We start from the raw sequence: 27,104 nt of genomic DNA on the forward strand, positions 1-27,104 counted from the left end.
ACCATGCCGAAGGCCCAAGAGCCCGGAGCAGCACGGCCCCACCCGCAAAAGAATCTGGGAGAGAGGCAGGGCAAACCAAGCGCCGCGAGCGGGCGCAGAGCACAGCAGGGGCACGACAGGCGCGGCATTTGCCGTCAGTCCGGGCGCAGTTAGGGATTCCACCGGAGAGGGCAAGGGGCCCTCGATCCCCTCCGCCGTTTTCACTCCTCCCGCCATCCCCAGACACCGCGTGTGTGTCGGAAGGTGCCAAATCGGGACCGCCGCAGGATGGTAGCGTGTTGCAGGTTTCAAAGTGGATAATCACATGTTTAAATGTTTATACGGAAGCCCGGCTGGCAGAGCTTCATGCAGAGGGAACCATCTTGGTTGCCTCCGTGGCCACGCCCCCCACCTTACTGGACAGTTGGTCGCTTTGATGGGTCAGTTTACCATTACCCCGCAAGTTGTAACAAAGACTTCGTAGAGGGGCACTAGGTGTTGGAATAGTATAATTTACTATTCCAACTCCAGTCTGTGCGGACTGTAGGAAAGGTATTGGATTTTAAATCCATCACCTTCTCCCCCCTCCCCAAGTTGTTGTTCCGACTTGCGTTGTAATGGTATGCATTATTACAACGCGATCGTGGTAACGACCGCGTTGTATCAACATGTGGGGTGACTGTTTTCACCGATGTTAGTGCCTCCAAGTAGACCGTACCAAATTCCTGACTACGTGGAGAGTACTTTATTTATTTATTTATTTAATTTTTTACCACTTATGCCCCGTCCCACTGTCAAGGCACCTTTACCTGTGAACTGTTGGGTGAAAGGAGTGGAGTGGTTGCAGACCATAAAGTATAGTTCCTGCTTAAACAATTGCAAAACCAAAGAATTAAACCCTGAGTAAAAAGTTTATAAAATCAGACCATTTGCTGCTTGTCCTAGACTTAAAAACTTCTTTTACAGAAAGTTTATCAATAGAAGTAGTTCATGCGAAGAGGACCGTACAGTTCTAGTCTACGTCCTTAACCTGAAGAATGTCCTGCTAAGACTAATAAAAAAAAAAATCTTCTCTACCAAAATGTGTAGGCAAACAAGTTCAGATTGCGATTGCAAGATGTCCTGCTGTTGCTAGACGAACAAGAATTACTCATCACCGTAGAGTCAAAATATGAATAGGTTCACATGCTGATGCATAAAAAGCGTAAGCAATAGCCGAAATATGTGAACTGTGGTAAACTAAATATAGAACTACTACCCTGACTTTTATTTTGCCCTGGTGTTGTGCTAATTTACTGTAACGAGAGGCCTAAGCCTGCCCCCAACAATGTGATGTCCAGAATCTATTCTGTGGAGTAGAGGGGAGCCTCATGCATGTACTCCTAGTAGGGAGTGGACTACTCCCCTGCCTTGGATACATCACACAAAGCAGTGTTGGCATCATAGTGTTTTGAGGATTTGTTGTGTAGCCAATCCTTTTTGTCTGTCATTGATAGCTCTTGTGTAGATTAATGCTGTTGTATGAAATCCATCACCTGACGCTTATATTCCTTGTGCCCTGCTAAGCACATACATACTGGTAGGGCTGTGTTAGATCCCGCAGTCCCCAGGGTTCAGGCAGCTGTTTCGGATGTCACTGAATTAGCAAGGCACAAGATGGAGAGTGAGGCTAGCTTCCCCAGACTGTTGAATGTTACTGCATGCATTCCTGTGGTGGGCTAGTGGAATCCCAGACGCTAATCCATGAGGTCCTTGTTAGCAAAGTGCTGCTGATTAGTTCCTCCGTAGCACTGCCATTTAGTGGATGATTGGGTAAATAGTGGAACTGCAGTTTCTGTTGTCCAGGATGAGTTTGTTTCTAGACTGTCATTTTTTCTGCACATAGTTTTCATTAGCCTCCCTGAAGCAGTAATCTGATAAAAAATTACTCCCACTTCAATGTGCGTATGTTTTGGATGCTCTGCTTGAAGCTTGCCCCATGGCTACCATCAATTTCATACTGTATCAGTAAGACTGTTTATTTGAACAACATAAACGTCAAAACTGTGCGAGACTGAATCCACTCACACCATCAGGATATGTTGGCTTTTGTCCTGGCTTGCTCACAGTGCACCATTTGGACCTCTAACCTTACAAGGTACCGGACCGTATAGTATGTGCAACCTCAGAACATGACAGCTCTGACTCCCCAAGGAAATCGTGTCAACGGATCAGTCCCTTTTGTTAGTAACTCATGTGTGCCCAGAGGGAGACGCAAGAAATACTGATTGGCATTTCAGAAATGTATTGAAGCAATAGGATTCTTCTGTAAAATACATGCACTGCAATGATTAATAGAAAAAAAGAACCGAGTAATCAGCATTACAAGAATGGTAAAGAAGATTTTAAAAAAAGCTCAACCATTGGGCTATTACATTGATCATACGCATACATATAATAATAATAATAATAATGCAGAGTTTTATAAAGCGCGATCAGCTACCACACGAGGAGGTGTCCCGTTGCTGTAAGAACAAGATGTTATGACCATAGAAGCTGGAGAAGGTGACATCTAGCGTGGCTGGGCAAACAGCCAGATTTTCAACAGGTGCTTGAAGCAGGATTCGGATGGGGCCTGTTGGAGGGCAGGGGGCAGCGAGTTCCATAGTCTCGCCATATTGGCCGAGAAAGTTCGTCCACCCAGCCGGGCTCTTTTTGCTCTAGGGACTGCAAGCAGAACACGGTTGTTGGATCTGAGGGAGCGGGCTTGAGTGTATCTTGGTAGTCGGGCCTTCAGATAGTTTGGGCAGGTACCGTATAGAGATCTGAAGGCCAGAGTAAGTGCTTTAAATTTTATTCTGCTTGCAACTGGTAACCAATGAAGGGAGAGGAGGTGCGGAGAGACTGAGTGCTTGAAGGGAATCCTCATTAAAAGTCTTGCAGCCGCATTTTGGACCAGTTGCAGTTGTTGTATAAGGTACTTTGGTAAGCCCATATACAGACCGTTAGCGTAATCCAGCCTGGATGTAACTGTGGCGTAGATTAGTTTTTCGGCAGCTAGCTGGTAAAAGTCGAATCTTACAAAGATTCCTCAGCTTACTCATACAGCAGCCAGCTACTTGCTGGATGTGTGATACAAAGGACAGCTTGTCGTCCCACCGTACTCTTAGATTTTTTGCCGAATGGCTAGGCGAGGGGGCTTGTCCCATCTCTGCCGGCCACCACAAATCAGATGGAGGAGGGGGGCCTTTGCCAAAGAAGATCACCTCTGTCTTTCTAGCATTAATTTTTACTTTATTTGTGTTCATCCAGTAGGCCACATCTTGTAGACACCCCTTAAAGCTCAGGAAGGATGCCCGACACTTCTGAATATGGGAACACCAGTTGGGTGTCATCGGCCTATGAGATTGCCTTGATCCCCCAATTGGCAATCAGCGTGAAGAGTGGAGCCAGGTAAACATTGAATAAAAGTGGGCTCAGGGCCGAGCCCTGTGGGACGCCACAACTAAGGGCTTTAGGTGTAGAGGAGACGGCCCCTAGCGCCACCTTCTGTGTTCTTTGGGTCAGATAAGACTGTAACCACTCCAACGCCTGGTACTGGATACCTATCTCCGCCAGTCGCGACAGCAGTATAGCGTGGTCGACCGTATCGAAGGCGGCCGACAGATCCAGGAGCACCAGCATCGCTGAGTTTCCTGAATCCATCGACCACCTCACTGACTCTGCCACCTCAATTAGTGCTGTTTCAGTGCTAAAGCCGAGTCTAAAGCCTGATTGCGTCTCGTGTAATATTTTGTTGTCTTCTATGAATTGATTTAATTGACGCAGGATAACTTTCTCAAGCTTTTTGCCTGGTGCTGCCAAGAGAGAAATCGGACGGAGATTACTGAGGTCCTTGGGGTCCCTATTTGGTTTTTTCTTTAAGGGGAGGAGAGTGGCATGTTTCCAAATATTCGGGAACACCCCAGATGAGATGAACAGATTCCATATATGCTGAATAGTGGGGGCCACAAAATCAGCTATGCGACTCCAAAGTTTAGGCGGGCAAGGGTCGTCCGGCGAGCCCAATTTGCATCGACTTAGTTCTTGCCTAACCATATTTAGATCTATTAGATCAAATTGTACATATATAATAATCATGTCTATTCTGCTACCTAGTGCTTCCTAAACTAGTGGGATTGGGGGTGCGAATAGTCTATCAGAATACCCTAGGGTGATCTAACTACCCAGTTACCTGTGGGTTTGTTTAATCTGGGAGCCTGTACTTCTGCAGAGCAGGCTATAATCCTTTTGAGGACGGGAAACTGGATTCAGCTGGGCTGGAATTCTGGCATGGGGTAACCTCTGCAGTGACTGCTTAATGCTCCTCTGCCTTAACAGAGGGTTGGCTTTGTTTATATAATAAACTTCACCTATGTAACCATGTTGGAGCTCCAGTCAGGTCATCATTGTTGATTCTGTCCTTGCAGGGCTGTCTGACGGCAAGTGAAAAACAACAAGCATTTACATTTTACGCAGTGAACTTAAGCCTGGTACAGAATGCTCAAGGCTCTGATAATGTATACGAAGAAGTGAAAATTTAGGCAAATCCATTTCGGAGAATATTATCCTATAAGTGTCTGTATGAAAATGTGTTTAAAGAATCAGTTTTTAGGAAAGATCTAAACTTTAAACATGAACATATAAGTTGCTGGTGTTCCCTGTCCGAGGCCTATGCAACCACATGACCACACTAGGGCTGTATGTTTAGCTTTCTGGAAGTATTTGGAAACGAACCAACCCAAACAGCTTAAACATTAGAACCACTGCACCCACCTCAGTCCTTCCAAATGACACCATTTATTCTCAAGCATGATAATCCTGATATCGTTAACCATATCATCTGTACTCATTCAATAAATATTACTTTGTAGAACTTTAAGCAGGGGAAGGTGCAGTGATTTGTTGAAATATACTAGGATGCTTGCTGTTACTGAAAACTCGCCTACTGTCGCCATGACTAAAGAGCCCTTACAGGAAATTATTTTGGTTTTAAGAACAGAACGTAAATATGGCTGGAGTCGGTTAAGGAAGCTAAATGTTTATTGCTATGCTATACAACATTTCACTCTAAGGTGTCCTGCTAGAATAAGTTGCTTCAGACTGGACACCATTACAGTTGGCATTTTGTAGTGACTGGATATTTTGTTCGTTTTGTATGGCAACAATTTGCAGCCACATCTTTCTACGGTTGGCAGGGTGAAGCTTCCTTTTTAGTAGACTCTGGACTCAAACTGGACACTGGAGGTTGAAGGTATATTTTGGGGTTTTCAGATCTGATTTTCACTTAAGCAACGTAACGTGATCTGCGTTTCTCCACTATGGGGAGTTCGGTATAAATCATAACATGTAAGAAGTGGTACCTGATGTATAATCTTGGGTTGAAATGATGGACTAGGAAGGCTTCTGTTTAAGGCTATTAATTCTGTTGACCCATAGTATCACATTATGTAACTGCTCAGAGAAGCTTTCAGTCCTATGCCTGCAATTTTTACTTGGATATTATAGTGCCTGTTGCAACATTGCACCCACCTACCTTTTGCCCAAAACTGGTATCCTTTGACCATCAAGGCTTTTTCAGTGATGAATAGCTTCAGCATTACGGCTGTTTTCCTCGGGCTTTTTTGATGCTGTAAACTCGATTAGATTTGTGGTTTCTAAACACTCCTTTATGCTGACTGGAGGGGGCATGTAGTTGCCCGCTGGAAAGCGATACAACATAAGTGGGTGGTGTACTTGGCTAGCCTTGTCAGACACTTAGCTGTATGTTCTAATCTTTCATCCCAGTTTGTTCTCCTGGACTCTTTCAAGTTGTTCTTATTTGCTTGCAGATCTCATCCTCCAGAGCGGGGAACCCATTTGCACAAGAGACATCAAATGCTGCATCGGGGAGATCCAGGAACTCATAATCACCCGGTTGAACCTAGCTGTTGCCAACAAGCTCATCAGTTCAGTTGACTCCCTGCGTGAGAGCTGCGTTGGGACTCTGCAGAGGTGCCTGCAGAGCCTCGAGAGGTCTCAGCAGGATTCCTCTTCCTCTGTCACCAGCAACCATCTCAAACAGGTAGTGTCTGGAATGTTCACCTGTTACATCCTCTTAAGTTTTTTCTTGCTCCTTCAGCTCTCCAACCAAAGTGCTTCCAGCTCCTGGACCAATCTCTGTATACATCTTTGAAAATCTTTAGTTGTGGTATAGCACCTCAGTTCTGCAGTCTCCTGTTTTTAACAAGTGAGTAAGCTAAGTTTGTCGTTCCATTCAGACTGTCTGAAGGTGGATTTTACTTTCCTATGCTTGGTTTTATTTACACTTTAGCTGTACTGTTATCTTTGGTACGTGCTATATTGTAATAAAGGTCACAAAGGGGAGGTTACAGACATTCCTTTACTGTCACCTGTGCAAGAGGGAGTTATTTAAGAGACTTCGGAATTGGTATTCAACTGAGTAGTAAAGATTAGAAGGATACATCCCAGGCTTCAGACCCAATCTGCATGTTCTTGTGAATATGTCCTGCTTACATCTTCAAGCACTGCACTTGCCAATTAATTAAATAATTATCAGAAGACTGCTTCATGGCATGCTTCCTTGCTTCTTGTACATCGGGTGCTGTCCTCTCTGATATATCATTTAGTGTCTTTCCTTTTATTTTGCTGCCAGATGATTACGAGTTTGGTGGGTACTGGTTAACACTACATCCGAGAGCAGATCCCACCCCATCACCTACAATTTCTGAAGTTAATAGGGCGTTGCTGAAATTCTGAATGGTCCCACACAGTGTCCATTTGCTACCAAAGTAGACCACTTGTAAACAGAAGTCTCCTTTGCAAAGTTTAATGCCTAGTGTGTAGGTAATATTATGTTTTTCCCAATGGTAAAAAGAAATTTGGTGTAGTCCACCATCCTTGTGCCATTGTCGATGCTAAAGTGTGGCATTGTTCCAGCAGTGTTTGGCTCCTGTGTAGTTCATTTTATCATCTCTTGGATGTCCCCGTACCTTGATTGGTAGACCACATTTTGCTTCTCTTCCTTCCCCCTGCCATTCAGTCCAGAGAGCAGTCCGAAGGCCCTTGTCCCAGTATAGTTTTTAGATTCGAATCCTGGTGCATATGATAATTGCATCGACAGAATAGGCTGATGAATACTTCCGGGTACGATCTCATTCCATAGGCGGTGTCCACTAATTTTGTGCAGCACATGTTTGTGGTTATAGCCTCTCTTCGGAGATACACAAAAAGGGGCTAGAGGCGGTTTAAAGACCAACGAGGACATACAGTCAAAAACACGTGCTCTTGGGTTTAAATGGAATAATTAAGCTGAGGGAATCTACACCAAACTCAAAAAATGCGTCCCTTGAAAGGACTGTTTCCCTCACCCACCAGAGGTGGCCTGCTTCATCACTGGGGAACCTCCTCACACCATGAATTCTAGTCATGGTGCATGCTACAACCACCTCACTGAGAGGGAAGAGCTCAGGTAATGTTTTGTATACTAATTGGTCTTTAAATTTCTTTCAGAAACACGAGCAGGTCTAATGTTTCTCTCCCTGCTTTTAAGTTTTTAATCCTAACAGAGGGTCACCTGAATAAAGATGTGGCGAACCCTGTAGCTAGTTTTAATTCACCTCACTGTTTGCACTGCGCCCCTCACCATACCCTCAGACTCTTTGGGCAAGCTTTCCTCCCCCTTTCCTCCCCCTTTCCTCCCCCTTAAAAATGGTTTGCTGTGCTAAAGTCGCCATCATCCTCTCTTTCAGGGACATACAGAGCTGAATCAAAAAACTATTTTTTTTTTTACCATAGTCATTTTTTAATGAGATCCTTATTTTTCATCTTTTTATTTTTTTGCTTTCGACCTACTTCCAGTTTGTGGTTGGTGAAACCCATGGGAGATCCAGGAAAGCTAAATATTTCTGAAAGACAAAATTCAGAATTCAGAAAGGGGTCCGGTGTAGATCCCCCAAGGTTTTCCCAAACAAATGAATTAGTGAACTAAAGAAATATTGAAAAAGTGTAGGTAAAAACGGCTATTTGTGACATCATTCTCATCTGTACCTTTTTGTCACGATGGCTGATTTACAAAAGCAATACACCATAATGCCCACTAGACCCTTCGGGTTGCTGGGGATATAAAGGGTGTGTAGGTTGTCTGAAAACCAAGGTATTCAAAGCTAACAACTGAGCTGTGGCTTACAATGGTTAGTAGACCAATTCATATGGTAAAATATGTAGAGTGAAAAATGATTATCAAGGCAACCTATTTATTTCTGAAATGAGCTCCGGATATGGAGTTTAGGAGCAGTGGTTATTTGTACTTCTGTGAATTTGTGGGCACCTATGCTAGCAAGTGTTTCAGAGGACATTTTTCAAAATGTTAACAAATGTTCTACTATTCTATGTTCCTGCATGTCTTCTTACAAAAACAGTGCCCTGCTTGTGGCCTGAAACTGCCCAAAACACAACTTGGACATATCGTATTTTTCCACTGAAAACTGACCCTTTTGTTTGCCATGTGGGTAGCTGTAGATTTTGGGACCTAGATCAGTCGGCACATAAGGACACTTATGACACCTGCACATTTTTGAAAACTAGGCACCAGGGGGAATCAAGGGTAGGCTGACTTGTGTGGCTCTCCCCAGGTTTGACTAAAATGACACATTTTCATCACATTTCTGTGAGGAAAAACTTCTAAAATCTGCGGGGATCCTCAAATGTCCTACCACCTAGTATTCCTCAAAGTCTCCCGAAAAAAATTGTACCTCACTGGGGTGGTTAGTCTTGGTGCCCACAACAGCAAAGGGCCAAACGCAACATGGACAAATCACATTTTTCCACTGAAAACTGACTTTTATTTAATTTTTTTGCAACGTGGGTAGCTGTGGATTTTGCACCCTAGGTCATACAGCATCTACGGAAACCTAGCAGATCTGCATGTTTTTTAAACTAGACACTCAGATGAGTCAGGGGGGGGCGGGGGGGGGGGGTTGTTTCATCGAAGTCTCCATGTAATTGTACCCATAAGCATTTGCAAGCCTCAACTCCTCTACTAAAAACGCCAATTTGCCTCAAAAGTCTGACAGACTTTTGAAATCCGCGACGAGACACACATTTTCCTACCATCCTGAATTCCCACACGTATCCCGATAAGAACTGTATCCCACGTGTGTAGGTGGGCCAAGAGCCAGCCCCCCCCACACACACACACACACAGAAGGCATTAAAGGCCTACATTGAGAGATCAACGATAGGGGTAGCTCCTGAGTTGAGGCCATGCTCTCCCACCACCCATGGAAGCATACCAACAATACATATTTTTGGATAGTAAGGACCCTGGAGATTCCAGGATTGTGCGACTTGCATGGATCCCACAAGATTTTCGCATCCATAATGCCCTGCAAACTTCAAACTTTGCCTGAAATCAAGCATTATCCTTACATTTGTGATGAAAATTTCTGGCATCAGCTGAAATCTACAAACTTCCTACCACCCAGCGTTACCCCACTTGTGCCGATAACAAAATGCTGCTTCACTTGTGTGGCTGTGCCTAGTGCATGCAACAGTTAGTTAAAACATAGCAGGAATTTTGGGCCACCATTGACCTTGGTTAAATCCGCTCCTGCCCAGTATCTGCCTGTGTCGACACTGAGCATTATTAAATGCGTGCCTACTTAACCTTTACTAACTGCTTCCATGACAGTCACATGCGGCTCAGAAAGACTTTCATTTGACTTTAGGACATTCATTGTGCTAAATCCAACTCTTTTCAGTATGTGGATGCAGTTTGCAGGTGTCGGAGACTGCCTTTCAAGGACCACATTCCTCGGACAGTAGCTGCGGTCCATAACCAGGAAACTGTTTCAGGAAGGCATTGTTGGGAAGAGGAGACTATCTCCTTTCTAACAATACCTCCCTGAAACCTGGGGAGGTATTGTGGCCCTGAAAAACCCACTGGACTGCAGAGAAAGCACTCACTTGCTGGCTCCTCCACCTCCGGTGAGGATCTGTGATATTAGCGTGCTGCGTGAAATGCTGATATCGGATGGGCGTGAGGAGGGTGGTGGCTGAAGCTGGAGAAATTCTGCTTTGCCCCCACCCTTAAATAAAACAAAAAGGTAGCCTCCAGTGCAAACACTAGAGGTTCCTTTAAAGCCCTTCCCAATGTTGGCCCATCTCCAAAAAACATACTCGGGAGAGTGCAAGTGTGGGCTATTGGCTGACACCCACACTTAAAGTTTGAAAGATCTGACTGAAGGGAGTGATAATGAGAACATTCGGAATTCTATTAATGGGTCATTCTAAGTGTTTAAACATCAAGCATATTGCTTTAGAAGCCTGAAGTCCTACTAGCATTCCATGCAAACTAGAGACAGCAAAGGAAAAAAAAGAAGACTGTTGTATGTATATGACAAAGTACTGCACATGGTAAAAGGCAAGCTTAAGGTTGGCAGTTTCTGGACGGTTCATGCATTGTGATGTAGTGCTCTTTAAAGAGTTGAGTCTTCAACGCTTTCCTAAATTGGAGCAGCTTGGGTGGCCCTGATGAATTTGTCTGGGCTGGCAAGGGAAGCCAATGGAGTTTCATCAGGATGGGGTGATGTGATCATACTTCTAAAGGCCCTGGATGAAGCTTGTAGGGTACCCCTAATGGGTGCCAGCTTTGAGTCTGTATGGGAATGGGCATTACTACCATCCAGATGCAAGAGTACAAGAGCTTGAACATTCTTAAGCCACTTTCTGAAAGAAATGGGTGGACTTTCCTTAGAAGAGCAAGCTCGTACAAGACCTTCTTTGTTTTTTGGCAGTGTTGTCCCTGAGGGAGAGGTTAGTATCCAGGGTGAACCCAAGTGATTTCATAGTCATTGAAAGTTGAGGTTTGAAGCAGGCAATGCTTCTGCCATTGAACCTAGTTTTCTAGTTGTTTGGTCTTAGTAAATAATAAGAATTCTGTCTTGTGTGGATTGAACTTCACTGTCCAGGCAGTGTTTGAGGTATTGGATGTTAATCTTGATGCTGTTCTCTGCAAAAAGAGCATTATGCGGCTCCTTGTAGAGGTTGAAGATGAAAGAAGACAGGATGGGGCCTTGGGGGCTAGGGGGGTGGGCTCCATATGTGATAGGGATCTTTCGTAACCATGTGAGCAAACTGGTGTCAGTTGAAAGGTGGGGAGAAGTTGTCATTTGAACTGTCCAATGCTCTCAGTTGCAGCTATACACTAAAAAAGGTATACAATCTTATATCCTGAGTTTTTTTCAATACAGATCAATTTACATAACCAAATGACAAAACTAGTTATTCTCTAGAAAAACTTATCTAATGTGCAGGTGTTAAGATTTTCTCCTCAAGGAAGCTTAGTTCGGCCTTTAAGGGAATACTTCATATACACAATACAACTTCATTCTTCTCACAAAATCTTGCTTCCCTTTACCAAAAATGAAATAGAGGTGGCACTGAAAATGTGCAGTATACACCAGGGAAAGTTTTGACTCCTGGGCCTACTATTTCCCTTCAAAGTTTACACCGAATACAATAAGTGGTATGGCCTTAAACCTATAGAAAACAACATTCATATTTAATTGAAAATGAATGTGTGGGTGTTTATGTATGTATATGTTAGCATTTATCTTCATTAACAGATATGAGAATGTTTTCACACAAGTGTGCAGTTTTCTGAGAAGCATCAGGAAACGTAAGTCTTCTATCTGAAGTGAGGAACTAAAACAGAAGTTTTCTTTGCTCTTAACTGAGCTAGTGCTCCGGTTTGAACAAAATACTTTGTAAATCTAAAAGATACCCGCTTGGCTGTCTGTTTTGCAGATTGGCCTTTATGTGGAGACATTGGAAATCTGGAGATGCAAAGTGTTTGTTTTTGTTCAGTTTGGAACTTGAACGCACCAGTGTTGTCCTTGATTGGTTCAGCGCACAGCTGCCCTTGAGCTGACGCGCCCACCTCGCGCTTCTCAGCTGCCGCCAATCTCCCAGGCGTGCGCGCTGACTCCGCCCCCTTCAGGCCACACCCCCTCCCTCCCTTGATATGTGCCTGTATAGGAAGCGCAGCGGACGAGCGCAGCGGGAGCGCCGTTTGCGCGCCGAAGGCGCGCCTAAGGCAAGCCCGTCTGCGCCCGTCGTCGCCAAGTCATCGCCTCTCGCCAGACCCCCTGGCCAAATATCATCACCATTCCTCGCCTATGATAGTGAGACGCTTCATAGCTGGAACCCCGGAAGATCTTGCGTAAACATTACAGGTAAGCCCGGTCTCACCTGCCTACAATGCCAAACCTGCAGTTTCTCTGCTACTAAACCCCACGCCGTCCAACAGTTTATAGGTCCGGACAAAACCACCTCCATCACGATACTCCACCTCAATGTTAGATCACTAGTTAAACACCACCTGGAGGTTAACACTCTAATACTGGATGAAAATCCAGACATCCTCTTCCTCTGCGAAACATGGCTTCGCGATGGCACCTCCACCATTCCCAATCTTACTCTACCAGACGACTACCTGATGTCGGCCATTAACAGAGAGGGTAGAGGAGGCGGTCTCGCTATAATCCACAAAAAAACGCTCTCTTGTTCTTTTGTCAAGGAAGATCTGGCAGACTCTGAATGCGCCAACTTCAAAATTACCATAACTCCCAACTTCACCGTGTCGGGTCTCTACATCTACCGCCCACCTGGCCCCTCTTCAAAATTCATTGAGGCCCTCCTTGAGTCAACAACCTCTTTAATCACCAAAAACCCCAATTTTACCATTCTGGGAGACCTTAATCTCCATTTTGATCTACTTAATGACTCCACGATCAAAACACTCCTTGCAGATCTCTCTGCACTGCAACTCAACCCCTTCATCTCCACTTCAACTCACTTAGCCGGCCACATCCTAGACCCAGTCTTCTCCAACTTAGAAGAACTCGCCTCAGAGCCACCCCTTCCTATGGGATGGACAGATCACTCCCTTATTAAATTGGCCATTCCGGTCAACAAAAGCAGGCACAATACGGCACCGACCAGCCGTTTAAAAAGACCGTGGCACAAACTGTCTCATGAGGACCTACACAAGACATTAGGGGATTTCCACCCTGACTCTAACGCTGACATCAACGCTAACTACAGCTCGTTTCACGAGTGGATTACGGGCGGACTAGACAGTCTTATCCCTGCCAAATGGACAAAAGGCCGTAACTCGCCATCGAACCCCTGGTACAGCGACACACTCAAAAATCTACGAAAAGAGTGTAAAAAGGCAGAACGCCTTTGGCGTAGGGAATACAATAAAGAAGACAAAGCTAAATACCTTCTGCTACAAAAAACGTATCATAAAGCCATCCGTGCTGCACGGACCGCCTTCTACGCCGATAAAATTGAATCTAGTCCCACCCCCGCGAAAGAAATTTTCAAACTCGTACAAGAACTACAGAGCAGCAAAACACCCCCCCCTATGATCTCCTCTGAGCAACAATGCGAAGAACTTGCTAAATTCTTCGTTGACAAGGTGCAGAAAATCTACACCTCCTTCCCCCAGCATGACCCTAATACCATCAGCTATCCCTCCGCCTCTCCTAGCTACTCGACCTTGACCTACATCCCAGAAATCTCCAAAGACATTCTTATCAGACTATGCAACAAAGTCAAGTCTGGCTCCCCCGCAGACCCCATGCGCCCGGCTCAATTCCTAGAATCACTCAACTTCTTCCTACCAGCGTTAACCGCCATCCTGAACCTCTCCTTTACTTCAGCGTGCGTACCATCTGCCTGGAAGCAAGCGTGGGTTTCGCCTATCATCAAGAAACCCACCCTAGACCCATCTAAACCGGAGAACTTTCGTCCTATCTCCCTGCTTCCATGGCTTTCCAAACTCGCTGAAGCGCATGTTAACAGTGCTCTATCCCAGCATATGGTCAAAAACAACATTCTGGACCCATCACAAAATGGGTTCAGACCAGGCCATAGCACTGAGTCTGCTCTCTTAGCTACCACAGAGCACCTCCGGACGATCTTGGATGCCGGTCAAGGTGCTGCGCTGATCCTTCTGGATCTCAGCGCGGCCTTTGACACGGTATCCCATGTCATCCTTCTTAAACGTCTGGAGACCTTTGGAGTAACGGGCCATGCCTTGGAGTGGTTTAGATCCTTCCTCGAAAACAGGTCCTTTCGAGTCTCTGCCCCCCCCTTTTTATCTAAACCCCACCCTATTGAACAGGGAGTCCCGCAGGGCTCTGCGCTAAGCCCCTCTCTTTTTAATCTTTATGTTCAGCCTCTGGCGGCAGTGGCCAAAGAATGGGGCTTGACATTGGTATCGTACGCTGACGATACACAACTGGCCATTGCCCTCTCAGATGGACCTTTCAACGTTTCCTCTAATTTTAAAAACGGACTCTCTGCGGTCGCCCAATGGATGACCACAAACTGTTTACAACTCAACGGCGGAAAAACAGAGGTGCTCCTCCTTGGCAAAAACACCAGCCTTTGGAATGAGCACTGGTGGCCATCCTCCCTTGGTACCATCCCTCCCCCCAAAACCCTAGTGAAAAACTTGGGTGTCTGGATGGACGACTCACTCAACTTTCGAGCTCACACCAAGAAAGTTGCCGGCACCTGCATTGGCTTACTGAGAAGCCTTAGCCACATACTAGGCTTCTTTGACGCAAAGACCCGCCAACTCATCATCCAAGCCACCATCCTCTCGCGTCTAGACTACGCCAATGTACTCCTTCTTGGCGCCAACAAATGTGAGTTAGCACGACTCCAACGCGTGCAGAACTCGGCCGCTAGAACTCTGGTCGGCCTTCCCCGCAGATGCTCAGCCAGAGCAACCATCAGAAAACTGCATTGGCTCCCAGTTGACTCCAGAATCAAGTTTAAGACCCTCATCATGACCTTCAAAATTCTCAAACTTAACACTCCCCCTCTGCTTCAACCCCTTCTCACTCCCTATGCGCCGTCACGGAACCTAAGATCTTCCAACCAAAACCTTCTCTGCGTCCCACGCATAAAACTCTGCCGCATGGGCGGACGCTCCTTTAGGTTCCTGGGAGCCAAGATGTGGAATGAACTTCCACATCATATTCGCGCGCTGGACAACTTATCTGCTTTCCGGAAGGCAGTGAAAACTCTTCTATTCCCTTGCCTATAAACTTTCCTCTGTCCTTGGACCTTCTAGCTCAGGATCGGATCTAGGTTTCAGCGCCGGGACGCCTCATTGCCGGGGCAGCTGTAGCGCTTCACCAAAACATTAAGATAAGATAAGATAAGAAAGTGGGTGCTTGGCCAGGCGTGTGACACCCACAAAAACATGACACAGTTAAATCTTTGTTTCTATTAACGGCTGAAAATACGTGGTTCATCTAGGAGACCTTTTGAAAATTCCACATAAATGTTGAGAAGCAAAGGAGCAGAAATGAAAATCTGTTGAACACTTGAAGGGAAGGGTGTTAGATGAGAAACAGTCCTTGATTGTCGATGGCCTTTTCCAGGTGTGAGGAAAGATTCACGTTTTCCCTCCTAGTACACTACTGGGACCACCACCAGCAGACGGGACTATTGAATCACCCTTTACTCGGGGATAACCAAACATTTTACAATAAGAATTAAGACGGTAAAGAACGCAGGAGCCGGACTTATCCTCAATACCACATGACGAGCCAACATCACATACCACCTTGAAACTTCACTGGCTCCAGATAGTGTGCATACTTCAAACTCCTCTTCCACACAGGCACTGCCTACCTGAATAACGGCATTAATTTCCACCAACCTTCCAGACTCCCCGACTCTGCCGTACTCTCACTAGCACCCGCCCCACGCATACTGAAAAGCAGAGTAGGGGCTGTGCCTTCTCATACCTGGCTTCTAAAGCCTTAAAGAACTCCCACAACACATCAGAACCTCCTCCTCTCTTCCAGTCTTTCTCTAGAAGCTGAATACCTGTCTCTTTTCGAGGTAGTCTTCCAGGGCGGCCTCATTCACTGCCTACTAGCTCCTTGATACCCTCCTTGGTGATAAGCATGCTCTAAAAACAATATTCACATAGCATAACATATAACACAAATTAACAGAATAGATATCAAACAGTACAAAGGTTTTTACAGATTTTCTCACAGTAGCTCCTTGCATGCGGGCATCAAGTGTACCTCATTGTTATATTTACTAATTCTTTCTAAATTGTCAGCAAAGGGATCCAAAACATTATCATAGGTGTAGAAGGGCAAACTGATGTAGTATTGTTTCACTGGCTGCACTTTTTTTAAGGAGCAAGGCTGGCAGAGACCTGCCCCTATTGTGGCCACTAGTGAAGGTCCCCACTGCCAGGAGAGTGCCATAGTTGTCCGATATACTTCCTTTGTTCCTACTTTGGGACCAAAGTGGTAGCAGGCTTCCTTCATTCTTTTGCTATTAGCAGGCATGAGGGTCTGTTTTACTCTCTAACTTTAGTCCAGTCAATATCCCTATGGAGGTCATTTAGCAGGTATTGCCATAACTGTTTTTTATCAACATTATATTACGGACCAGTATATATCATCACCAGCTTTACTAAATGGCAAAATCTAAACTTAGTTTTATTGTTTTGTTTCTGTTGGCAGATCTTAAATGCAGCTTACCATGTTGAAGTGACATTCCACTCTGGCTCTTCCATTTCCACACTGGTATGGGAACAGATAAAAAAGGTAAGAAAATACTGAAGCGCTGGGGAGCAATACAGTCATTGATGGGAGTTTCTCATCAGTTATATACAGGTTAACTCCCAATTGAAAATAAATTGGGCTACCTCAAAATTTACTAAATGGCATTTTCTTCACTCCGATTTGTTTAATTTTGGATCGCACTAAAATCCAATTAAAGAAAATGTTCTATATGTATTACCACTGCACATATGTTCATGTTAATAATTATTGTAGCTTAATGGCCAGAGCTCCTGACTTTGGAACTGGGGAACCAGGTTTGAGTCCTAGCTTTGGTTTAACATCCTGTGATTACGGGCAAATCACTTAATCTTTCCATGCTTTAAGAAAATCTTCATCTCTGTGCGCCTGAAAAAATGAAAATGAACCTGACCCCGTCTGTAATGTAATTTGGTGCTTTTGTAAAGCACTCTAATGCCCTGAGGCCAAGTTCGCACTTAATAAAACTGTGACACAAATATCACTTTGGGTTGTTTTATGGATGGTGCCAACATTTGATATTTTTAAATGAGCGAAGTCCAGAAAGTGCAGTGATGGCGATATTAATGTTGATTATATAAAACTTTATAAATAAATAAAACTAGCATTTGAACACTCAAATACTCCAGTATAGCAAACTCTATTGAACACAGTAGAGCACGAGTGACGGTGTAGTTGTGCTGCCTGATTATTCACAAGTTCTTTCCCTGTTGCTCTCTTGCTGTCAGTGAGTGAGATCAACATCTCCTCTAGCATTCATTTGGTGACAACAGCTAGGAGTAGATTAGTTTTTTGTTCATGTCAAGAGGCTCCTGATCATTGGTGCTTAAACAATTTTTAGAGTGGGGTCGCTGCTATCAATGTTATGTGATTGAAGTCACAGGGATTGTGAATCTTCCAACCATCACACAAAGAACAAGTGTACAAATGTATTCAACAGGAGGGTGGTAAGGGTGTATTATGTAGCTGGTCATGCATTTTGGAGCTCAATGTTGCAAATATTTTGGTGAAGTATTGTGTGGTAATGCAACAGCATTTAGTGACAGCACGTTTTCCGTTGAAATGGTGACTACATTCGCGCAGACATACTAGGTCACTGATAAAACATTATAGAGTACAAATGATGATGTGTGGAAACTGGGTTTCAGCGAAAATGCATAATTTGCACATCACTAAAGTATCCTGATTTGTTTGACTTTATTAAGAACTTTGTTAGTAGCATGTGTAGCTGTAGATACTCATGCTATGAATACTACTGCCATCTAGTTTTGGAGGTATGCGAATTGTTTTTATTTAAAGTCTTTTCGAATCATGAGGTACTGTGACTCCACCTATTGCTGGTAATGCCCATGGGCATCGACTCCATTTTTATATATAGAACCAAGTCCTGTGCACACGTATAAGGGTGATGGTTTTAGTGTGAAAACCAAAATTAAATAACTTTTCTTGCAGAAATTATGAAGGACGACGAGAACTTTACTTGCAGAAATTATGAAGGCCGACATCAGGAGTATCTTAATGGGGATTTTTATATCAATCCAGATCAATATAGAAAGAAAAAAACAGCCGACACGTGCTTCGTCACAACTTGGTACAATTGAGACTCTTCAGGGCTGTATTGCAGAAAAATGTCATAAAAGTCTCATTACCGGTGATAATTCCGACCCGGTAGCGACACTGGTTACTCAAAAGTTAAGTTTGGAAAGTTACAGGTGGTCCTTCCCGGTGTCTCAATAGTTAAAGAGACACGAGCGAAAGGACGTGAAAGTCTGTATCAAAAGGAGATCTATGCTCCTGGTTCCGGCGTGTAGAGTTTGCGTCGCTACCGGGTCGTAATTATCACCGGTACTTCGATTTTCATGACATTTTGCCACAATACAGGCCTGAAGAGTCACAATTGTACCACGTTGTGAGGAAGCACGTGTCTGCTGTTTTTTTCTTTGTGTTGATCTGGATTGATATATAAATATCCCCATTAAGATACTCCTGATGTTGATAATTTCTGCAAGGAAAATAATGTAATTTTGTTTTTCACACTAAAACCATCACCCTTATACGTGTGCACAGGACTTGGTTCTATATATAACAATGGAGTCGATGCCCATGGGCATTACCAGCAGTAGGTGGAGTCGCAGTACCTCATGACTCGAAAAGACTTTTCCAGGGTAATCGTTCCATTACCCTGGAAATTGAGCCGCAAACTCTACACGCCGGAACCAGGAGCATAGATCTCCTTTTGATACGGACTTACACGTCCGTTGCTCGGGTCTCTTTAACTATTGAGACACCGGGAAGGACCACCTGTAACTTTCCCGACTTTACTTTTGAGTAACCCGGTCGCTACCGGGTCGGAATAATCACCATACTGCGATTTTGACATTTTGCCACAATACAGTCCTGAAGAGTCACAATTGCACCACGTTGTGACGAACACGTGTCTGCTGATTCATTTTCTTTCTGTATTTATCTGGATTGATATAAAAATCCCCATTGAGATACTCCTGATGTTGACCTTCATAATTTCTGCAAGAAGAGTTCTTTAATTTTGTCACCCTTGTACGTTTGCACAGGACTTGGTTCTATATGCACTGTGTAAGCCTTGACTTACACACTCGCAGGGGTTATTTTGTTTGGGTTTGTTCCCCCTAGCCTGTCAATGCAGCATGGTGTTTTTACCAGGTCCACTCAAATCCGTTCCTCACTGAAAGTCTGCAATCACGCATTTGGTTTCTCTTACCTCGTACTCTGGTCAACTGATTTTCGTCTCTGGGAGCACTCTTTGACGCCCGCCAGGGGACTGGCCCCCTCGGGTCTTCTTCGCAATTTTTGACGTACAAAACGTTCTTGTGATGGTAATGACTCATTTAGTCTGCAACCTTGGTTTATCTTTGGACAATCAAGAGGACTCCTGCGCATCCTGTCTCGCATTCCGTAATAACAGGACCCTCCAAAACCGTCAAGGTCATCTCTTCACCTCTGCCACTATGGTGCACTGCCAGCAGGAGAACACCCCCTGACCTCTTTTGGGACCAAGATACCGATGGCGACCCACAGCATGAGGTCACTGGCGGCAAGGTAGAGGAGCTCTCATTGGGCGAGATTTTCGGTTCCGACGTGGATGAGAACGGTAGTCCTAAGTTGTTGCAGTGAGTACTACCACCCAACAGACGGTTCCTCGCCACCATTTACCACCTCGAGAGGTCAACACCTTGAACTCCCTAAGCACTCTGGAGGCCTCTGGATCACCACTGCTGGAATGTCATGGTAGGCACTGACTGGAGGGTTCAGACTTGATTCTGGCACATACTTGGGTGCCGAAGATCGCCTCTAACCCTCCCCCATCCTGCTTGGCAGCTGCATTAGCTCCAGCCCCGAGATTTGTATCGGGACCTGTTTTGGAGCAGAGTACTTTAGATTCTAAAACAAGTTTGGTGCTTCATGGGCCTCAAAAAACCCGCCCCTCTGAAGAGGGCACCAATGACACCTGCCTATTTTGCTGCCTCAGAGTTTAACAGCCAGTGTTTCAGCGCCTCCTTGAGGAGCCTGACTCCAGACAGCATCGCATCCACATTCAACATGGTACCAATCTGATCTTTTTTAAATCTCCTGACAGTCCCAAAGATTCTGTTCCTCCGTAGGGAAAATAACATTTTGAAGAGTCATTCGGCATTCCTTCAGAGCTGATGCTGAATAAGCATCTGCGCCACGACATGGGCACTTCTCTTCCACCACTACCTTCCCCACCTGCTCCTCCTCCTCCACCCACTCCCACGCCTCCTTGTCTGCCTCCTGCATCACTAACTCTAGGCCCACCTCTCCATTACCATCTGTAAACCCCATGCCACACTCACCACAGGGATCTCTTTCTTAAGGAAGTGGGGAAAGTCCAAGGTCTCCTATGACCCGTTCTGCCTGCCTTATGATACACACCCACATGTAAGGATGACTACGATGTAGAACCCCTAGCAGATAAGGACTCTGATATTTATCGGGCTAAGCCGTCCACCCTGGATAACACCACTTCATATTGTGAAGTGCTCCATTGTGTAGCCACCTACCACAAGAAGGAAACGTACAAGCAACCTGAAGAGGAGGACTTCCTCATGGAGACACTTTCCTCCACATGATTCCAATGCAGTTCTAGCCCATGCTGAAGGGTGTAATTCGGCCCATGCATGACCTCTTTAAAGAGCCAGTAAAGGCATATGTTGTCATCCCCACAGTGGATAAAATAAATACAAGGGCTCCCACTCTGACCCCTGCTTTTATCAGGGTGTTGATCAGATACTTACTCTATGCAGCATCCTAGGACAGTGCATTGAGTGGCAGAGATCGATATACATCAACTTCATTAATTGTGAGAAAGCCTTTGACAGTATCCACTGGGACAGCCTCTGGCGCATACCGAGAGCCGCTGGCATACAGCAGCTGATAGTTCACATTATCAAGAGCTTCTATGATCATTTTACCTGCAAGGTTGGAGATAGCGTGGTTGGCTTCGAAGTCAAGACTGGTGTGAGACAGGGTTGTGTGATGTCCGTGTTGCTCTAAAATCTAGTAATCGACTAGGACAATTGCGACGCACCACTGAAGACCAAGACAGAGTAATCAGATAGGCCTTAGTCTCTACAGTGGAGGAGCTTAACTATGCACATGACCTATCCTTATTCTCTCATACACACCAGCATATGCAGGAAAAGATATCTTATCTGCAAAGCAATTGGGCCTGAAGATCACTATGAAGAAATCCAAGTAATCCCACTTAATAGCCCAAGCCCAGCACTAATCAAGGTGAATGGAGAGGATTTAGCCATGACTGAAGAGTTCTCCTAACTAGGCAGTGCATCAGTCATGTTGTAGGGGCAGGCAGTGACATCAAGAATAGACTAAACAAAAGCCAGGAATGCATTCAGGATGCTGAACAATGTGTGGAGGTCACCTTACTAGAGTACCAACATCAAATGAGGCTTTACCAGAGCTGTTTTCTGTCTACACACTTTTATGGATCTGAATGCTGGCATATAACGAAAGGGACGTATTGTAACTATCCGCCTTCAACATCAATAACCTGAGAAGAATCTTGTGCAATTTCTGGTTGTAACCCATCTCCAACCAGGAACTGCTCACCAAGTGCATGCAAGAAAGAAAGCATGGACACTATTGACATCAGAAAAAGATAATATGAATAGGACAAACCATCAGAAGAAAACAACAAGAATCCATCACAAGAGCAGCTCTCCCCTGGAAGACAGGCCAACAAATAACTAGTTGAACTGTTTTAACATAAACGAAAACTTAACCACAGCTTGGACACTGTACAGAAACTTGACTGAGACAAACCAAAGTAAAAAGGGCACATTTTCCAGAAGTTCTTGCATATCCTTCTCATCCATTTCAGTACAGCATTCCAACTTGAAGGGTGAAACATGCACTTCCAACAACATTAGTAGCTACTCACTTAACTCCATAGTAATCAGCTGCAGTTTTGCCACAATGTTCTAATGAATACATTCTGTATTACTGACAAAGTGTGCCTCGCCTAAAGCCCTCTTGATGGAATCTAAGCTGTTTAAACTGAAAGCATTTCCTATTGAGGATACTGCAGTAAATTTTGAAAAATAAAGGCATTTTTTGTTAGCAAAGAAATAATGGCTCACGCTCTAGAAAGCTATGATGAGGACATTTTTTCTCAAATATCATCCTCATCCATTTCTGTAAAACACTCTGGCATGCAAACTGAAACATACGCTCATCACCAGCAACAGTCTGTCAGTTGACTCCCTAGTAATCCACTGCAGCGTCAACTCAATTTGTTGGAATAGGTGCTATTGAATTTAAAGCCTATCCTGATGACCAGGCTGAGGTAAATGAGTATTCTGATGTTCATGCAGGCATGACACTAGAGGTCAAAATGCGAAGGGGAGGTGTTGCTTTTTAGTAATCTGAGGCATAATGTCTTTTTGAAGGAGCTCCGAGCTAGTTTGAGAGCGAGGTCTACATAAGTACAGTACCCCCTTTCTACAACTGTTTACAGTGCAGCTGCTCACAGAAACAATTCTGCAGACCATAGTGACCCTTCAAAAGGAAAACTTAGCACACTCTGGAGCTCTTCTTTCAATGCTTATTTTAAAAACACCATAAACTGACAAGCGTTTCGGCCTACACAGCCTTTAAAAATGAATGGCGGAAAGGAAGATGCTGACATTGACAACCCCTCAAAAGATCTTACTTCCAGCAGAGTGTATGAAAATCAACTTTAAACTTACTTCTATATCAATTGCAGCTTTGTAGAATGTAAATGGGGCGGCCATTTTAAAGAGATGTTCATCTTCGCATACTCTAGGTTCCATATTGCATTAATATAAATATATATATCCTACTGGCGGTCGCCAGTAGATAGTTATAGTTAGGATTATTTTCAATAGGGAAATCGCAACATTCCATTGGGAATAACTTTGGCGCCGGTTTAGGAATCTGCCTGAAGTTTTCCTCAAATTTGCCTCGCGGCGCTCCGGTCCTTCCCTGAAAGTTTGGGGGGGGGATTCGTCTAGCGGGGGCCGAGAAAAAAGGGGGGTCCCAAAACGTGTTTTCCCCATGTTTATTTCCATAGGGCGGTCGACCTCACTTTTAGCCCGAACGGCTGAATGGATTTCCACCAAACTTGGCAAAATTGTAGGGACTGGTAGCCCGATGTGCCTTTGCTATGTCTCAAGATATGTGCTCCAGTGGATTTTGAGTAATTTAGGTTAAAAAAAAAATATATATATATATGTAAGCGCGCACCGGGGCGCGAACCAGCGCGCTACGCGAGTGGAAAGCTGATTGGCTCTCGGGTGTCTGTAAACATTCCAAACAGTCCGGTGCGGCCGCCATCTTGTGTCTCGGTAGGATCGAGACTCGAGGTGGCAAAAACAAAGGGGGAAATTACCAAAAGGGGGCAGGGTAGACCCCCCTGATCCCCTAGGTTTGATGCGGGGGGCCATAAAAGGGCCCCGCGGGGCAAAAAAAACATTTTTTTTTCGATTTGCGCGGGGGGGTGGGGGGGGGGGGGTGCCCTGCACAGGCACCGGGGAGCGTACCCTGGAGAAAAAATAATGAGTTTTTTTTAAATTTAGTTTTTTTATATAAATTGGAGGTAGTTCTAAACTGTTTTTTTTATTCTTTTTGTTTTATATTGTTTTTTTGAAATTTTTTTACTTTTTTTGGCTTTTCTGAACAGTTTTATATTTTTTTTGTATTTTTTATGGGGAGAAACAAAAAACAGGGAATTATAAACGGCTCAACTGGAGCAAAAAAAAACAGGAAAAAAATTAGGGTTTCTTCGGGCACTTGTTATCACCAGCAATGTTGATGAGGGTAATACTCTTCTCACCATAAGTAATTGTTTTGCCACAATGTATGCAAACGATTTTGTAATCACCAAACTTAGTTTGTATGTTTGGAACCATCTGACTTGCCTCTGGACCTGATGGAAAGGGCTCTTTGGTTGTTTAGGTGCTGGCAGACGATTGTGGAAGGTTTCTGCACAGTTCTCTCACCTCTGCTGCAGAATAGTTATTGGGGTGCAATCGTTGCATGTGCCGAATCATTGTGTGATTCCCAAAAGAATATTTTTTTGCAGGGTTCCCCCTGGATAGTACAGCGCCACAGATGAGACAAGTCACCTTTGCAGCGTTTACCTTCTTTGCACCCCTTGGGATTTAAAAAAACTCCCATATAAAGTGCTCCTAAGGTTTATATGGGGCATTGTCTTCAGGCAGGAAATACCTTCTCTGCCTTCTCTCCTCTTCTTCCTCCTCCTCCTCCTCCTCCTCCTCCTCCTCCTCTTCTTCTTGACCACCAATGTGATGTTGTGGTGGTCCTTGTGGTGGTGCAGATGCTCTAGCTGCTGCTGCTACTGTAGCCATTTCTCTAACAATAGAAGCAGGTCTTCCTCACTCAAACAACAAAGTGAGAATGAGGAAAAAAGGTGGGGGCTTTCATCATTTGGAAAAATAAACTGTTCTGAACCAATGAAAAGTGTTATTTTCAGGTTACATGACCCGGGCTTTCATCATTTGGAAACCAAAAGTGTTCTGAACCAATGAAATGTGTTATTTTTAGGTCACATGACCTGACGCGCTTACACTACGCGCCCCGGTGCGCGCCCGGGGGCGCGTAGCGTAAGCGTGTCAGGGCGCGCCCTGGGGCGCTTACGTAGCGCTATCGTATGTGCTCCGGCGCTTCCGGGTGCGATTACGCCGTGTGTCATAACACGCATCACGCGGCTACGCGATACGTCATGATGATGTTTTTGTTCGCGGCAATAGCGCAAACGGGGGCGCTCACCGGTACGCGAACCGGGGCGCGGCAAAACTGCGCTTACCGGTAAGCGCATCGGTACGCGCCCCGGGAGCGCTCCCGGGCGCGCTCCCGGGCAAAAAAAAAACATTAAAAAAATAGTATTACATAAATATACAATATAAAATTCATTATAAAAAATATTACATTTCATACCAAAAGATTTGCTATTAAAAAACCTATGAAATTCACTGAAAAAACCATAGGTTTCACACCAGTTATAGTTAGGAATTAGCATTTAAAAAACCTATTACATTCACTGAAAAAACCATAGGTTTCACACCCGTTATAGTTAGCTGGAAATTTTACTGACATAAAACCATTGAAATTCCCACGTTATAGTTAGTTGGACTCACTATAACTTGGGCGTGCAATGCACCGCTGATGACGTCACATATTGCATCACTCATGACATGGTCAGTGACATCACTCATGACTTCACTGATGACACCATCCTTGTGACAGAGTGACAGACCTCCTTTCACTCTAATGTAACCCTTGAAACACATATTGAAAAATAGAAACTACATTTTTTTTAAAATGGAGATACCCATATCAGTTACAACAACAAATTCAGTAATTCCACCATCTATATACACATCTACTCATTCACAAACAGTTCTATATAGTCACTCATACATATACTCACTCATCATATGTAGTGATACACCTATACATCCTGTTACACACCGACAGTCATCCAAAAGTTACTCACACACATACTCACACATGCAAATAAACTATTGAACATCCATTTATTTGCATACAGAGCTATACACACACTACCACCTTACTTCTATTGAAATTTACATAAATGTATTCTCTTAAACAATCACTTATAGAAACACATACTTATTTAAACAGGAACTCTTACAATCTCTTACTCTCACATATACTCACTTATATACATCAATATTCACATATACTAAATTAAAACTTATGTAGTTACTGATAAAGACACTAGTGAGACAGTCATTCACTCACCAACATACACATATACACACTCATCCACCCATACAGTCCTGCACATATGCTGTCTTCAAAACCCATACAAACAGAGAGTCAGTCACTCATGCATCTATGTGCTAAGTAATACCCCCACCAAACCATATAGACACTCATACTGATACTAAGGAAAACATCTAATAACCCATATACATACACATGTAGCTACTCATCAACCCATGCAGCCACTTATACACAAAGTGAAACACTAATACATATATTTAAACATTACTCACTAATATTTATTTTTCAGAAAGACACACATTCACTGGATGGTGTCATCAGTGATGTCATGAGTACGTATGTATGTATGTATGTATATATATGTATGTATATATATGTATTTCCATTATTGTTATACCATCGGAATGGATTGCAAAAACACTATACCTCTTATTCTTAATGAAATATTTCATATTTCATTCCATTACACCCAAAATGGGCTTGGATAAAATGTCTTAAGTGCTGATGTAAACTTTTTAAATAACCTTTATATTGACTTTGTGCAGTAAAACCCCAGTGATTCATTTTATTATGCCCTGAATAGGCTTGAGAAGAGTGCCTCTGTGCTATTGTAAACTTAACTGATATTTCATAGTGACTTTATGTTCAAACAGTCCCAAAGGAATTATTTTCTTGAATATACCGATCCTAATAGTCCTTCCTTGGCCTTTAATATCCCCTAATTCATTTCATTACACGCTGTATGGGCTTGGGTAAAGTGTTACTTATTCACTAATATTACATAAAGTGACTTCATGTACAGGCAAACACAAAAGGAATGGTTTCCTTCAATACAATTGTCTTTAAATAGTCTTTCCTTGACCTTACAACTCCCTGATTCCGTTGGACATTTAACTCGTACAAAACCAGAGAAATTCCCCCGGTTCGAGGCATGTGGGCTGCTGAATTCATATCTGTGCATAGATCGCCGCCTAGTGTTGGGTCCGGATGATTGCACATTGTTGTCCTGGAAGAGTCTTCGAAGTATCACGAGATAGGTGGCTCCTCCCCTGGACTACAGTGCGCATGGGCATCGCCTCCATCCCCAGATTGTTTTTTTCCGCCATTGGGTTCGGATGTGTTTCGGTTCCCTCTGTCGGAATCGAT

The 27,104-nt window shown here is 44.1% G+C and overlaps 1 protein-coding gene across 2 annotated transcripts in view; it reads left to right on the forward strand.

The window, feature by feature from the left end:
• DSTYK (dual serine/threonine and tyrosine protein kinase) overlaps positions 1-27,104 on the forward strand; it is a 422,611-nt gene that overhangs the window by 264,528 nt on the left and 130,979 nt on the right. For both annotated transcript variants that reach the window (XM_086923449.1, XM_086923448.1), the window contains exons 4-5: positions 5,829-6,061; positions 16,572-16,655. In XM_086923449.1, coding sequence (XP_086779575.1) covers positions 5,829-6,061; positions 16,572-16,655 — 317 coding nt within the window. The remainder of the gene's footprint in view (positions 1-5,828; positions 6,062-16,571; positions 16,656-27,104) is intronic.

Source organism: Lissotriton vulgaris, chromosome 5 (genome assembly GCF_964263255.1).
Source record: "Lissotriton vulgaris chromosome 5, aLisVul1.2, whole genome shotgun sequence".
NCBI lineage: Eukaryota > Metazoa > Chordata > Amphibia > Caudata > Salamandridae > Lissotriton > Lissotriton vulgaris.